This window comes from Polypterus senegalus, chromosome 14, assembly GCF_016835505.1.
Source record: "Polypterus senegalus isolate Bchr_013 chromosome 14, ASM1683550v1, whole genome shotgun sequence".
NCBI classification, from domain to species: domain Eukaryota; kingdom Metazoa; phylum Chordata; class Cladistia; order Polypteriformes; family Polypteridae; genus Polypterus; species Polypterus senegalus.
In genome coordinates this window covers 40571222-40588535 of record NC_053167.1, presented here as the reverse complement: position 1 = coordinate 40588535, position 17314 = coordinate 40571222, and the positions used below count along the sequence as shown (strand labels likewise).

The window sequence follows — 17314 nt, the reverse complement described above, 5'->3', positions numbered from 1 at the left end:
ATTATCACACAACGCTTTAATATGCATCACCCCTATTCAACCCGATAGGCTTCTTGTAACTACCCAAGCACTTTAACAAACTGCATGAGCAATCCCTAAACTAAATTGGGTAAATCATTTTCAAAATAATCGGTCTCAAGGTAATAAAATATAAATAAATATATACATAAATACAGAAACACGTTATAATATTCATTTACCCGATGATTCAACAATACTTTTGATACGTCTAAAGCACCTTAGTACGCCTTACATTTAATTTTAGCAACGCCGGGGCTTCAACGCTAGTAATTACATGCACGCCAAGACATGCACGACGGTGCACACACCAGAGTGCGCGCGCACACGTACACATAGAAACGATGTAAACATTTTAGTATTTTAATAAAAAATCTCACCTGGCTGATTAAAATCGATTGGCGACTCTATCTGTATAAATAATTCTAAAGAAAAGAAAATAAATGAATCAACCGCACGCTTTGAAATAACTTTATTGTATTCCAAGACATTTTCCATTACAACCCAGTAATTATACTCAAATATTCACTCACGACTTCGCTCATGCGGTTAGTTAAGATACGCTTATAGACTCCTCAGCCCATTTCATGAGCGGATCAACCCAGAAGAAACATGTTATAAACAGTTTTATATTGACAAACACGTAAGCGCTTATACATGCACGCGAAGCTACCGATCACCTATCCCAACCGTCCCTTGCCGATATAACGACGCAGCCTAAATACTGATATGCAAGCCATGCGCGTATTAAACAAGATATATTAAAAAGGTTTTACCATTTTGCGAATCGACGGGTATGAACAGCTCTAAGGAAAAAATATAAGAATTCACACCTCAGTTTTTAAAACATTTTCATTTAACGCTAATAAAATCATAAATAGTCTTACCTGGGTGCTCGGTTGTGACGATTGTTGCAGTTTGGTCTGTATCAAGAATAATTAGATTTCATTTAGATGCAGTCATTAAAATTACAATACATTATTCTAATAAATTCGTGCTGACAAACCGTATTGGGAGCTTATTCATCTTTGCAGTTCTGAAGGAAGCGTAGAGGTATGGGGCTTGGGGTCCGACCGCGCTTATTTATAGATCCAAGAAGCGGGTGTTTTACAATGTGCCCAATCATTTAAATCGGACATCCGTGATAATGCCCTTTGTCCAGTGTGGTCCGGAATTCGCCTAATAGATTTGTTTAAACATCTGTACGTATCTCCGCAAGACCTTTTCACCTTTGCAAAAATTTTGATCCGTCACAAAGTTAATGGTTATCCGAATTCGCCTAATAGATTCCGTTGTAACTCGTAGATTTGATTAAACAGACGATTCTGTTTTGCTCGAGGTTAAAGGTCATCAACGCCCTGAGCCAGCCAAACTGCGGAAGTGCCACCGATTCCCCAAAGACCACAGCCCGAGATATCCGCTCTGATTAAGCCATTCAAACTTTTAGAAAAAACTATCCAGATTTCTTCATGAGGGGAGGATTAACAGGGGTAGAAAAAGGGTTGTTTTAGATCGATTTAAATACAAATTATAAATATATTAATTCATTTAGCATTTAGACGTCTCCAAGGTGCTTTACAAGGGAACTGCTGCATCTTATTTAACTGTGTTATTTTTAAAGGACTTAGCGAACTAGTTATCACGTGTTTTACACGCTATCATGAAAGCCTTTAACTTTTCAACATCCATCCGCCTTTGGGAGAAAAGTATCTGCGTGCTAAGCGCATGGGGATGGAAGAACGGGGCTTACGCCAGCTGTTGACAAGCCTGCGCGCCTGGACTGAATCAGCTGAGCTGTCAGGGGAGGAGGTGAACTTACACACAGCTCCACCCATATGGCATGCACTGACGGCTCTAGCTGCGCTCCGGACTCAGTGTGAACAGAGAGAAAGATCCTTTCTGTGTGCTTTGGGAATGACCAGCTCGCTGGATGCTGCAGGGACTGCTAAAAGCCAGGCTGCAGAGGGTGCCGGGCAGCTTGTATTTCAACGTGCTTTGAACTACAATCACACGCCATGGGGGTGCTAAAAGCTAGACTGCTTGTCTTTCTGTGCGCTGCTGAATGCTTTTAAACTCAGAGCCTGTCTGTGAAAGGATTTTCACGGAGATGGGAAGGAAAAGACTGTTTTGTCTTAGATAAAATACAAGGGAGTTTACAAATGATATAGCAACGATTAGATAGATAGATATTTTTAAAATAATTGTTACATAGATATAAGGATTCTTACCCAAAGCAATATTGGCAGGAACGGCGACAAGTTAGATCGGTCCGAACGGAGCCTGTGTGTGTATGTCCCAGGAAGAAGGGGACCAGACATCATGTGCTGCAGTGAGGCTTCGGCAGGCCATTCAGTGTGGGTATGGATAGGAACATGCCTGAACTTGTCCAGGGACCGGCTGCAGCATGCCTGAACCTGTCTTTGGAAGCGGAGTGGGGGCTGGGAAGTGGTGGGGTTGGTGATGGGTTCAAGGAGGGTGGGGGCATCCATCAAATTGCCCTTGACAGTTTCCTGGGGAAAACAGATGGCTGGGCTAAAGGTCAACAAACAACCGGTGGTTGGGGGTGGGGACTTCCTGTCATTAATCAACAGGGGCCCGGATCAAGGTCATCCAAGGTCAACAAAACAACCGGTGGTGGGGGAGGGGACTTCCTGAAAGGTCATCCAAGGTCAACTAACAACAGATGGTGGGTGGGGGTGGGACTTCCGGTCTTCGATTAAAAAGGGGCGTGGTTTAATCTCATCAATCAAACTCGGATTAAATTTTGACAGAAGCCGCCTGACATTATACTACTTAGCTTAATTCTGAGTGTAAGCAAGTTTTATACATGAGACACAAGTTTTCAGCCAAGGAATATACCAAGCATGACAACTCTGATCATATTTTGTTTTTGTTTTATTGATGTATTTCTTCTTGTATCTACTTTCAGCTAACTTTGAAATATCTGATTTCAGTCATGAAATGGATCTTTCATCCACTTGAAAGTTTACAATTTAATTTCATTGAAAATAAATCAAAAGTGACTTTAATTTCATTTAGGCCTTATGCAATCGCACAAAAACAAATGTGCAAAAAAGGTTTTCGGCTTTCAGTATTAGGTCCAGTGTTTCTGTTTTGGCCAGTAATTTTAATTTTGGTCAATCCCTAGTAAGATCCTACACCACACTACTTGTCCATAGACTTTTTTTGCTCATCTGGAAGAATCCCAAACCACAATACTAACTACACGGTTACGGAGGTCTGCTGGAGCCAATCCCAGCCAACACAGGGTGCAAGGCAGGAAACAAACCCTGGGCAGGGTGCACACACACACACCCACCCACCCACACACACTAGGGACAATTTAGAACCTGCAGACACGGGGAGAACATGCAAACTCCACGCAAGGAGGACCCAGGAAGCAAACCCGGGTCTCCTAAATGCGAGGCAGCAGCACTACCACTGCGCCACTGTGCTGCCCACTTTTGTATTCTGTATGAAAATTTTCTTTAGACTGGGTGCTGCAGTCATGTAAGTCTTTACGTTGACTGTTGAGTTTCATGGCAATAGACTGTTATACTTGTTATGTTATTTTCGTTTGATTGGCTTGTGCTTTGTTATTAGGTCTTGCTTCATAAATAAAAAAGATTAAAAAAGATAATTAAAATTGATTAATACCCTACTCTATATGAGTTTCGTAGTTGCACATTCAAAATCCATCCTGCTTACTAAGATGTCTGCAGCAAGCTATTTTTATCATGCTGATGCTTTAACCTGTATGAAGTTGTATATGTTCTGTGATGTTCACCATAAAAATACACAATACTGTATAAAAATATACCACCTATGGGAGGGGCCATGGAGGTTGGGTGCAATGTGAGTTGGGTGGTGGCCGAAGGCGGGGACCTTGGCGGTCTGATCCTCGGCTACAGAAACTGGCTCTTGGGACGTGGAATGTCACCTCTCTGAAGGGAAGGAGCCTGAGCTAGTGCGAGGTGAGAGGTTCGGCTAGATATAGTGGACTCACCTCGACGCACAGCTTGGACTCTGGAACCAATCTCCTTGAGAGGGGCTGGACTCTCTACCACTCTGGAGTTGCCCCCGGTGAGAGGCGCCGAGCAGGTGTGGGCATACTTATTGCCCCGACTGGAGCCTGTGCATTGGGGTTTACCCGGTGGGCGAGAGGGTGGCCTCCCTCCGCCGGGTGGGGAAGGGTCCTGACTGTTGTTTGTGCGTATGCGCCGAACAGCAGTTTGGAGTATCCACCCTTTTTGGAGTCTCTGGAGGGTTGCTAGAGGGCATACCTTCTGGGGATTCCCTCGTTTTGCTGGGAGACTTCAATGCTCACGTGGGCAATGACAGTGAGACCTGGAAGGGCGTGATTGGGAGGAATGGCTCCCCCGATCTGAACCCGAGCGGTGTTTTGTTATTGGACTTCTGTGCTCGTCACGGATTGTCCATAACGAACACCATGTTCAAGCATAAGGGTGTTCATATGTGCACTTGGCACCAGGACACCCTAGGCCTCAGGTCGATGATCGACTTTGTGGTCGTGTCGTCGGACTTGCGGCCATATGTCTTGGACACTCGGGTGAAGAGAGGGGCGGAGCTGTCAACTGATCACCACCTGGTGGTGAGTTGGCTTCGATGGTGGGGAAGATGCGGTCAGACCTGGTAGGCCCAAGCGTGTTGTGAGGGTCTGCTGGGAGCGGCTGGCAGAGTCCCCTGTCAGAAGTAGCTTCAACTCCCACCTCCGGCAGAACTTCAACCCGCCCCGAGGGAGGTGGGGACATTGAGTCGAATGGGCCATGTTCCGTGCCTCTATTGTTGAGGCGGCTGACGGAGCTGTGGCGCAAGGTGGTGGTGCCTGTCGTGGCGGCAATCCCGAACCCGTTGGTGGACACCGCGTGAGGGATGCCGTCAAGCTGAAGAAGGAGTCCTATAGGACTTTTTGTCCTGTGGGTCTCTGGAGGCAGCTGATAGGTACCGGCAGGCCAAGCGAAGCGGCGGTTGTTGCTGAGGCAAAACTTCGGGCATGGGAGGAGTTTGGAGGCCATGGAGAGCGACTTTGGACGGCTTCGAGGAGATTCTGGTCCACCGTCCGGCGTCTCAGGAGGTCAGAGCAGTGCAGTGTCAACACCGTATATAGTGGGGATGGTGCGCTGCTGACCTCGACTTCGGGCGTTATGGGTCGGTGGGAGGAGTACTTCAAGACCTCCTCAATCCCACTAACATGCCTTCCAATGAGGAAGCAGAGCCTGGGGACTCTGAGGTGGGCTCTCCCATCTCTGGGACTGAAGTCACCGAGGTGGTCAAAAACTCCTTGGTGGCAGGGCCCGGGGTGGATGAGATCGCCGGAGTTCCTTAAGGCTCTGGATGTTGTAGGACTGTCTTGGTTGACCGTCTCTGCAACATCGCATGGACATCGGGACAGTGCCTCTGGATTGGCAGACCGGGGTGGTGGTCCCCTCTTTAAAAGGGGACGGAGGGTGTGTTCCAACTATAGAGGGATCACACTCCTCAGCCTCCCTGGAAAAGTCTATTCGGGGTTCTGGAGAGGAGGGTCCGTCGGATAGTGAACCTCGGATTCAGGAGGAACAGTGTGGTTTTAGTCCTGGTCGCGGAACAATGGACCAGCTCTTCACCCTTAGCAGAGTCCTGGAGGGTGCATGGGAGTTTGCCCGACCGGTCTACATGTGTTTTGTGGACTTGGAAAAGGCATTGACCGTGTCCCTCGGGAATCCTGTGGGGGTGCTCGGGAGTATGGGGTACGGACCCCTGATAAGAGCTGTTGGTCTCTGTACAACCGGTGTCAGAGCTTGGTCCGCATTGCGGCAGTAAGTCGAGCCCGTTTCCAGTGAGAGTTGGACTCCGCCAGGGCTGCCCTTTGTCACCGATTCTGTTCATAACTTTTATGGACAGAATTTCTAAGCGCAACCAGGGTGTTGAAGGGGTCGGTTTGGTGGACTCAGGATTGGGTCACTGCTTTTGCAGATGATGTTGTCCTGTTTGCTTCATCAGGCCGTGATCTTCAGCTCTCTCTGGATCGGTTCGCAGCTGAGTGTGAAGCGGCTGGGATGAGAATCAGCACCTCCAAATCCGAGAGCATGGTCCTCAGCCGGAAAAGGGTGGAGTGCCCTCTCAGGGTTGGGGGAGAGATCCTGCCCCAAGTGGAGGAGTTCAAGTATCTCGGGGTCTTGTTCACGAGTGAGGGAAGAATGGGCGTGAGATCGACAGGCGGATCGGTGCGGCATCCGCAGTGATGCGGGCTCTGCATCGGTCTGTCGTGGTGAAAAAGGAGCTGAGCCGTAAGGCAAAGCTCTCAATTTACCAGTCGATCTACCTTCCTACCCTCACCTATGGTCATGAGCTATGGGTAGTGACCGAAAGAACGAGATCGCGAATACAAGCGGCTGAAATGAGTTTCCTCCGCAGGGTGTCTGGGCTTTCCCTTAAAGATAGGGTGAGAAGCTCAGTCATCCGGGAGGGGCTCAGAGTAGAGCCGCTGCTCCTCCGCATCGAGAGGAGTCAGATGAGGTGGCTCGGGCATCTGATCAGGATGCCTCCTGGACGCCTCCCTGGTGAGGTGTTCGGGCACGTCCAACGGGAGGAGGCCCCGGGGAAGACCCAGGACACGCTGGAGGGACTATGTCTCCCGGCTGGCCTGGGAGCATGGGATTCTCCGGAAGAGCTGGAAGAAGTGGCGGGGAGAGGGAAGTCTGGGCCTCTCTGCTTAAGCTGCTGCCCCCGCGACCCGACCTCGGATAAGCGGAAGAGAATGGATGGATGGATGGATGGATGTATAAAAATAAATATGTTTTACTCAGTTTATATTTACATAACACTTCTCGCCATTAGACAGAACATTAGGATGCACAGATTTTCAGGATTCAAAATGCTAAAATTACTTTTGAGCCCCTAAATAAGTAAATTGCAAAATATTAGGAAAGGTTAGGTGATAAAATGCATCTGCAAAGAGCAAAACAAATCGGGGAACAAAAATCTCTTGGTGCTACAGATAAAACCATTCAAGATTCTCAGGATTGATGATTCTCTTGAAGAGTCTCTTTTACCATTAAGTAAAGTAAGTGAAGTAACTGGACAGGCCAAAATTGGACGGAATTGGTCCTCAGGATCAATGGCAGATGGACTTACATGTCATAATATTATCCATACACCACAGACCACTCACTCACCTCCCTTTGGATAGAAAGCAGACAAAGCCCACATGAGTAGCACACTCCTGCTGGGTCCACATACAGTATTGTGAGGCAATAAAGTGGCAGTTGTAACATCAGGCATTTAACTAAGTGCCACTGGGAATTCAGTTTCTTTTAAAAGTGCTTATTTATTAGTAATACTAAGTAGTCTTACCTACATTTATTTAAGATAAAATCAATTAGCTTGCATATTCTTAAACAACACTAAGCAATCATTATGTGAAGTATAAACTTTCAGTATTAATTCAAGGGGTTTAACAAAAAATATTGTATGAGCTGTTCCGAAAAGACAAATGTTTTATATATATATATGGTCTACCTGTTTTCAGGGGCTCAAAAGTATTTGGACAAACTAACAATAATAAATAAAATGATCAGTTTCAATATTTGGCTGAAAATCCTTTACAGTCAATCACTGCCTGAAGTTTGGAGCCCATGGCCACCTCCAAGTGTTGGCTTTCCACTCTAGTGATGCTTTGCCAGGCCTTTACTGCAGCTGTCTTGAGTTGCTGTTTGTTCGTTGGACTTTCTACCCCCATGTTTTGTCTTCAGCAAGTGAAATGAATGTCCAATTGGGTTGAGGTCAGGTGATTAACTTTGCCATTGAAGAATATTCCACTTCTTTGCCTTTAAAGGCACTTGGTTTGCTTTCGCACTATGTTTTGGATCATTGCCCATCTCTACTGTGCAGCATCATCTTATCATATTTGCAACATGTGGCTGAATCTGAGCAGTCACAACAGCCCTATACATTTCACAATTCATCCTGCCACTTCTGCCAGCAGTCATACCACTAAGAAACACTAGTGAATGACTACTACTGGCAGTCAGGCATGCCCATGCCATAACACTGCTTCCACCTTTTGTCACAGATAATGTGGTATTCATTAGATCATTCGCCATTTCTTCTCTTCTTCATACTCTTCGCTTTCCAACATTCTGGTATATATTGATCTTAATTGCCTTTGTCTAAAGAAAATTGTTCCAGAACTGGACAAGCTTTTAAAAATATTTTTGGGCAAAGTCTAATCTGTCTGTCCTGTGCCTGAGGCTTACCAGTGGTACACACCTTGTGGTAAACCCTGTCTTTGCTTTCATGAAATCTTCACTTGATTGGAGTCTTTGGCAATGATAGGAGAGTGTTCTTGGTTTGGCTAAATGTTATAAAGGCATTCTTAATCAAGGACAGAATTCTGCAAGCATTGAACTCAGTTGTCTTCTGTGGCTTTCCAGACCTTCTGGTGTTTTGCTGAACTCTTTTTAAGAATATACCAAGTTGTTCTTGTGTTTCTGTTCTCTCTCTAAAGGGTTTTTTTTTTTTTGTTTTTTTCAGCCTAATGATGGACTCTTTTTACTTGTATGGGCAGCTCTTTGGATCTCATAATGAAAGTTCAAGGTGACAGCTTCAAAATGCAAACTCCACACTTGGAATCAATTGCAGACTTTTCCATTGGAATAACTGCTGCCAAATTAACTCTGGCTTTGTGTTGGAAATCATTAAATTCTGTTTCTCTTAACACTTGGAAGGCGTCTTTTCTCAATCTGACCAGATCTGCGACCAATGCTGACAAATGGCATCATTTAACAGATGTTGTACAGCACCAAGTATCTGGTCATCTATATTGATAACTGAATTGTGTCCCGTTGGATATGGGGTCTCCTGAGATGGTGGGACATCTTCTTTTAATTGTTATACAACAAGCTTACACCTCAAAGATATGGGAGGGGAGCACTCATTTCAGAAACGTGTTCTTCTTCAGGGCCTGATGGTCAAGTCATTTTAAAAATGAATGACTTTGATTTACAATAATCTGACATCTTTTTATAAATCCATTATAAAGAATGCTTATACCTACATAAAAGAGAAAGAATGGTCTAAAGATCATCACTGACGGGGACATCTTAATGCATAATGTATCAGTCAACCTGACGTATAAGTAACTGTAGCGCTATTGAAAAACAGAACTGTATAAAATAATCTGGCTTGTTTTTCTCATTTACTCTCAAACATACTCTCATTCAGTCGTACCAAACCAACTGTTAGTTACAAATTTACCTAACATGTACCTTCTATTTATAAGGCTGATCTTGATCTTCACAAGCTATTAATATACACTTCTCTCCAGATGCTGTACATGTTATACAGTGGATTGTTATAATAATTTTTGAGATGGGTTTATCCAATTCCATTTATTTGCTTATCTCGTTAACTGCTAAAGAGAGACACTAATAAGCCCCAGATAGAATGCCAATCTATCAAGTGGCACACCCACTCAAGTAAGGTCAATTGCATCTTACAAATGTACATAACATACACAATTCAGTTACATCAAATTTAATTCAATTTATTCTTATATACAGGGCTTCTTGGAAAGAAAGATAATTTTAGTCCATGTAACAAATAAAAAAACAATAGAAGTACAAAGCTATGCAACATATACACATAAACAAACAAATCAATTTAATTTTACAGTAACAGTAGAATAAAAAAGTCTATACATTACATATTATGACCAATGTGGGAGTCTTGTTGTCAAAAAAACTCTCGACTTTACTCCACTGCAGGCAGAAATCATAAAAGAGACACATTTCAGACTCTTTGTAGATTTCATTTAACTGACATGGCTTCTCGGCCATTCCAGCAGTCTCCCTAACCCTATACACCTCGATCAATGGACAGTCCTCAGACTCCGGTTCTACTGCTCCACCTGCAACTGAACAAAAACAGCAAGACTTGACCATCAATTCTCCGAAGGACAAGTAAGAAAGTCTTCCTTTGTCAGGGTCTCCATGGAGAATCAGGTTTCATTAACTGTGGTAAGACGTTCATGGGTCTGTTGTGTGGACTGCCTCCACTGCTACTGCCCGATTTTGGTAAAGAGTCACAGGAACGTTTACAATGATGTTAAAGAATTAAGTATCCTGTACTTAAAGAAGCAACTGCTATCAAAGGTGCACTTTAGGATGTACCAATCAAGCAAACACAGTATCAATTCCTTTTTCCGTCTAGTGTTAAAGGAGTAACAATCAGTTTTAGTGCTGGAAGAATAGAATTGCATGGCTCCTGATTGCTGGAGACACGTCTGTAAACGAGACCTGCGCAGAGGGAGTAGACAAGATGAACAGCACATGCACAGAGCGACACTTTCTTTCCAAAATAATCAACAAAATGACATCAACACAACTGTTAGTTTGGCTAGTCCTTCTGTAAAAGAAGTTTGTAGCTATGTGGTCCTCCTATCAAATAGGTGGTTCTTCATTTTAAAAGTCCATTCTTTGCACAAAGGTCACTTAAAAAATGGCTCTTTATACCACTAAAAACGTGCTTCTTGGTGGTTGTTCTTGATCCATTACTTTTAGTTTTTTTTATTGTAAATGCAAGAGAGAAAGTGGTGTTCATGCAGGACTGTGTTTTAAATTCCCATGGCGCACACTTAAGTCTTGCATCTCATACACATTGAGAATCCTCCTCAGGCATGTGGTCTTCTTTGCCTGTCTCCTGCATTACAATCTGGCCCTCTTCAGAAAATGTCTCCTCCATCGGAGTTTTAGGTTCAGGTTCTATGACTGGTATTAATCTTGGCTGATGTGGCTTATTCTGCTAAAAAAGAAAGTATTATTTGTAGTAGTTAAACAAACATATCATTATAATGCACTTTACTATGGTGCCAATATGTGTCTTTTGTCTTAAGCTGTAACATACCTGCTTGCATATGCTTGCGATTCTTCCTGCAAAAAAAGAAAAAAAAAAAAGCTTAGTATTACACTTTTGAGCCAAAGAAGACTCAAAAAGCCATCAAGTGTAAATGCAAGCTGCTATGAAGCACAATTATTAAAAGATCTCAAATTAAACTGGTAGTGCCCATACAGCTGGTATCCTTGACTATCATATGGGCCAGATAGTTTAGTTAACCACAAATGTTCAAGTAACAGTGCCCTATTCACTTTAAAATGTCATAAACACTCTCCAGTCCCAATTTTCCTACCTTATTCCCATCAAATAAGCCTTTGCCAAACTGTTGCCTCCTGGTTCCAATCACAACCAGTAATTAGAGAAACCAGGATCAGACAGCCTTGTCAAAAGAAGGACTAGGACCCGAGCCACCAGTCCATTCCTGATGGCCACTAGACAGCAGCAACCAAGTGGCTTCATCCTAGAAATCACTACTGCCGCCTCAGTTTCAAAAACACAGTTAGACCTCTTTGGAGATGTTTGGCTGCTAAATAGTCATAATTTCCATTAAGCCCTTACCTTAAGCTATTTGATACATTACACAGATCTTAAAATACAAATTACTTTCCTAATTCAAGATGAAGAGATTGGATTTTATCTAAAATGCAAGACAAAAAAATCAGGCCCAAATTTGTAACTAGTGATTTGTAATAAAGTCCAAAAGAAATAGCAAAACTAACTATAATTCTAAAGGAATGCCTTGTCAAAACCCATCTTACAAATACATTCTTTAATTCTGCATCAGTTTTGCCTTCCTTAACCCAAAACTATGTTCATAGGATTTAAGTTAAAAAAATGATGTTAATCACCTTACATGCAGCAAGATTATGGGGGCTTAGCATAAGACACTCTTGCTGCATGTAAAATGACATAGGAATGTCAATTTCAACAACAAAATATATGCAGAGGTAGGAATTGTCAAAATTATCAGAAAACACAAAAATTACAAGTACTGATGACATTGTGTGGTGTAACAACAGAAAGGTGGAAGCAGAGAGGACATTGGAAGAATAGAGAAGAGCTCTAGAAGATACAGGGCTGAAGATTAATTAGAAGAAGACAGAATAAATGAGGTTTAATGATGATTAGTATTCCAAAGTTAGCCTTTAGAGAGAGCTATTGAAAAGAGTGAATACGTTTAAAAACTTAGAATCAGTAGTAGCCCAAGATGGAGAATTGAATGCAAAGATAACCCAGAGAGTGCAGTGTGGATAGAATAATTGGATGAAAGTACCAGTAGAATTGTGCAATCACAGAATTACGATGAAGGTCAAACATAAGGTTTTTAGAACAGTGGTAAGCTTAGCAGTGATGTATAAACCTCAGACATGTGCAGTAAAGGCAGCACAGAAGAAAAAGTTGGACGTGGTGTAAAATGTTGAGATGGATATGTGAAGTTCAAAGGAGGACAGAATAAGTAATGAAACAATCAGATGTACAACAGAAATAGGAGAAATGTTTATGAAAGTACTAGGGGGCTTTGCTCGCCAACCTCCCAGGCTGTGCTACACGCCAGTCACTTCGTCTCTGCCACTCACGTATGTGGATTTCACTTTCACCAAACAACAAATCTTTAAATTCTCTCAGATACGCCTCTTCATTGGAAAGAAATACTACTTTTCCCTGATGGCAAAACGAATTAGACAATCTACAAGTCTCCAACTTAAAGTTTAAATTGAACAATATATTCAGTCTCTTTTCACTGTCCTGTTATTTCACCAAGTAATAATTTCTGTTTGTTTGTGTTAATGCGATCTTTACTATCATTTTTTTGGAGACTTTCGAATTTTCGTACTTCCATTATTTCTAACCTGCTTTGCATGTGTATCGCGCCAACGTTTCTAAATTCTTTATGACATTCTCCTTTGTCATCTACTCTTTGTCTTTTATTTCCGGCTCCGGGTGTGGTTAAATTTCTTGGCACAAAGTCTCGTCTCACGGGACATGAAAGTATCTCTCTGAAAAAGTCATGTCTCATCCCAGGATTTTTTTATTATAATAGAGAGACATGAGAAGTTCTATAAAGATGTTATGAGGAATGACAATGAAAATGTAGGCGTAAGAGTGATGCAAATCAAGGTAGAGGAGAAGAGAAAGCTGGGGGTGGGGGTGGTAGGGGGCATGGTGATTTCAAAGCAGAAGTGGATGGATGAAAGGAAAAGGTTTGAATGGATAGGTGGTGCATATCAATCCCAAGATGAAGAGGAAGAACAAGCTATTTTCAATATGTAACTTGGAATCAGTGTGAGAATTCAGAAGCAACCTTGTAGTTAGTCACAAACAGAAATTCACTTAAGGTGACAGCTGCTGTCTTTAAATGTGAGATGGTTTGAGTTTAAACCTCAAAATTGTGAGTTGTTTCTAGATGTAAAACTCACAATGCCTTTAGGCAATAACATGACCCCTCTTGCTCCCTAATCAAAAGCAGTCCCAGAATTCTCACTTCCTTTCAAAAATGTATATTAGAATATCAAGCAAAGAGCAGTGTTATGACCTTTTTCTTATTATAACACATCATAAATGTAACTCAATTAAAAATGATATGTATGCCTTTTTTGTGGGTCATGTTTTATTGTAATGAAGCAAACATTTTTATTTTTTTAGCTTTTTGTAGAAAGGCATTCTTTGCATTATTTAATTATTTATTGGTGTCAACCCTCTAAGATGGTTCCCTAAGTCAGCAACCCAGTGCCAGCCCACTAATAAACATTTTGAACTGAACTTACTATATGCTTCTTCATTTTATTTATATGATTATTTTTACATTAGTACACATCAAAGTGCATACAAATTCCTTCAGAAAGTATACACATTTATACCCATTGTATTTTACTTATTTTTTATATTACAAAGATAAAATAGCACAGATTGTTTTCACTTATCTACATAACTCATTGTAAAATATAAACGTTTGGAAATTAAAAAGTAGAGCAGTTTAAAATATTAAAACTGATAGGTTTAGTTTAAAATGCTCAAAGCGATGCTTTTTTTAAATGAAAACATTACCTTTAAAGTAATACAAGACAACCACACCCACGATAAGAAGCAACAGTATACAGATTACTGTTATAATCGCAGCATTGTTACCACCTAAAAAACAAAAAGTCAATAACAATTTGCAATTTATGACACCCTTTCTGAGATTCACATAGTGCATGAGAAGCAGGTATCCTACTAAAAGACTTTTTAGAATGCTCAGATACCAAAGGCTTTTGGTAGGTATAGAGGTATAGTACAGCTGATTTGCATTTAATGTTAAATTTTAACACTGAAATATATTTACTTGTTTATTTTATTTGAAGAAAATAACATTGCACACAATCAGGTCGTACTTGTACAGCAAGTGACTTCATAGTCAAACCATAACAAAGCTGAAAAAAATATCAAAAAGTTAAAAAAGGAAAGCAACAAAAAAAAACTAAGAAAGGAAAATGTAATAGATTGATAGATAGATACTTAATTTTCCACTGATACAGTATAAATGCTATTCTAAAATGTTATTTTTAAATCTTGCCACATTTAAAAAAAAAAAAAATTGAACTGATCCTTAGATTTATTTGCAATTTCAAAAAATACAGAACACCAGTTACCCACCGACTTATAAAGGTGGGTTGTGATTCTTCCTATTGAGCAAGAAAAATAGACATGCTAGTAGTGTGGCATAAGCAAATTACACTCGATTTCTCCTTCTCCAATACACCAAACATAGCTATTGATGGGTTAGGAGTGATTGTGGCATCAAGGTTGCCTGATAAGCATTCAAAGTGTTTTCTCCAAAATGATGTTAATTTGGTGCAATCCTAAAACAAAGTTTGCAGGTTGGATCTTTCACCAAATAAACTTTGGACATTTTTAAAAGAGATAAATGTGATTGATAAAAGATTTTAAGTTGATTGTTATATATACAGTAGTTAAGAGTGTATTCTATGCATGGCTTCCTTCCACTCATTTTTCACACCGTGCCCTAGAATCTTTGAAAGGAAGAGACTTTGAGAGGTTTTTATATACATATAGTTAGGATGCTGTCTGAGTCTTCAAGACTTATCAGTATTTCTTCTGGAATAGAAAGGTTGGGAGGTATGGAAAATTAGGTATGTTTCTTTTAGCAAAATTTCTGATTTGAAAGTAGTGGAAAAGTGTTCCTGGGATGTTACATTTGAAGTGTAATTATTCATAAGGCAAAAACATTATCTATATACAGTTCTCTAAGTGTTTTAATCCCAGCCATTTTCCAAAGATTAAATACTGTGCATGTTTAAGAGGGTTGAAAAAGGTGAGTATAGTGTAGAGGAGAAAGAGATTAAAACTTCTCTTCCTTAAAGTTCATCCTCAATTTGTTCCATATTCTGAGTGATTAATAGACAATTGGATTATTGGTATATTTACTATAATTTGTATTTGCTGGAGCTCAAAGCAGAGTATATACAGTAAAGATGTACAGCAAGATTTTATTTCTATTATAAATTAGGCATATGTATATTTATCATTTTGTGTCAATTTCCCGGTCTTTATCGCTTGTATATTTGTCACCCAGTAATAAAACTGAAAGTTATGTAGTCCCATACTTTATGTCTTTGTAGAGTCGCCTTTGAATTTGTGGACATCTCAAATTCCAAATAAATAAGGTTAAACTGTAATTAAGTCTAATTTCTTAAAGAATGATTTGTTAATTTATATAGGGATGCTCTTAAATAGAAAAAGAAGTTTGGGAAAAATATTAATCTTGACAGTATTGATTCTCTCTGGTAATGTGAGATAGGGGGTAGATAATCTGTTCCCATCTTGTTTAATTTTTCACATGATGATTGCAAATTTGTGTTGAAAAAGATCTTTATATTAACTTGTGATGTTTACGCCTACATGTATAAACTGCTCTTATAAAATTAATGGATAGACATCCAGTCTATTACTACAGTATGTGCTAGAGAGTTTACTGGGAAAAGCTGACTTTTATTCAAATTGTCTTTGAATCCAGATATCTTTCGACATTGTGCTACTGCATTAAGGACAACAGGTAGAGATATTTGTGAGTCTGATATATACAGTACCATGTCATCTGCATATAGTGAAATTTTCTGCTTAAGTCCTTCTCTCATAATTCCCTTTATCTCAAATGCATTTCAAAAGTGAATGGCTAATGGCTCAATGGCAATTGCAAAAAAGCAATGGTGACAGAGGGCACCCTTATTGAGTACAACATACTAGCTTGAAGTAGTTTGAGACCGTGTTGTTAATACAGACAGGGGCTTCTGGACTGATATAAAGTAGTTTTATCCATGCATATATATTGTAGCCAAACTCAAATTTGTGCAATCTGGTAAACAGGTAGTTCCATTCGACTCTGTCAAACGGTTCTTCTGCATCCAAAAATAAGATCTCTGGTGTGTTAGATTATATAGGTGAGTATTATACATTGAACAGACTTGAAGCTAAGTGTCTATTTTACAAAGTGTATTTACTTTTAAAATAGTTTATTGTATTTAAGGAGACATTGTGCTGCAGTGTTAATTCTGCTGTCTTAAAAGAAGGAGACTGAGTTTCATGCCCTGGGAGCACCCTTAATGATGTTTGAATGTTCTCCCTGTGTCTATGCGGGTTTCCTTCCACAGTCCAAAAATATGCAGGCTTGGTGGATTGGCAATGCTAAATTAGGCCCAGGCAGGTGTGTATATGTATATGTGTGTTCACCCTGTGATGGATTGGTGCTTTGTCTAAGAATTGTTCCTGCCTTAGGCTAGATCCTTGCTGGGATTAGTTCCAAGTTCCCTATGACCCTGTTCTGGATAAGAGGGTTTTTGGATTATTGTATTTATTTATTTAATTATTTAGGCCTCCGCGTATTCTGTGTGGCTTTTAGGTGCATTTGTATATAATGCAAAAAGCTCCTAATGCAGCAGCCATCGGCCTATATGAAACAACTCGCCTCCCAGTTGGCATATTTTACTGAAATTTAGCACATTTATTCTTCAAGGAAATTTATCACGATAGGTCATTTTTCAAGGAGAGGACTCAAATATAGTGTGTTGTACACCTTTTCAAAATTTCAATATCTATCACAGAAAAGCATCTCCAAATTTGCAAACTCTATTTTAAAACAAAGACACCTTCATACAACTTTAAGTACGAATTAGTTTATCGTTTCAGTTTTACCTTGAGAGTTGTTATTTTAACTTGTAAGTTTTTTATATTGTTTTCTTTCACTAGTTCAAGTATGCAGTAATATTTAGGACAAATATAATAGATAGATAGATAGATAGATAGATAGATAGATAGATAGATAGATAGATAGATAGATAGATAGATAGATAGATAGAACACAAATAAATAAAAGAATTGTGAAATGTTAGAAAAATAATAAATGTGT

At 40.4% G+C, this 17314-nt stretch overlaps 1 protein-coding gene across 4 annotated transcripts in view; it reads right to left on the bottom strand.

Annotated features, from left to right (window-relative positions):
* Positions 1–9536: 9536 nt before the first annotated feature.
* Positions 9537–17314, bottom strand: part of LOC120514468 (tumor necrosis factor receptor superfamily member 5-like) — a 39700-nt gene continuing 31922 nt past the window's right edge. Inside the window, exons 7-9 of one of the 4 annotated variants that reach the window (XM_039734864.1) lie at positions 13957–14040; positions 10921–10946; positions 9537–10815 (exon numbers count right to left, since the gene is read on the bottom strand). In XM_039734864.1, coding sequence (XP_039590798.1) covers positions 10666–10815; positions 10921–10946; positions 13957–14040 — 260 coding nt within the window. In that variant the 3' untranslated portion in view covers positions 9537–10665. Of the gene's footprint in view, positions 10819–10920; positions 10947–13956; positions 14041–17314 lie in introns of all 4 variants that reach the window. The other 3 variants (XM_039734863.1, XM_039734866.1, XM_039734865.1) reach the window with 3 other exon arrangements.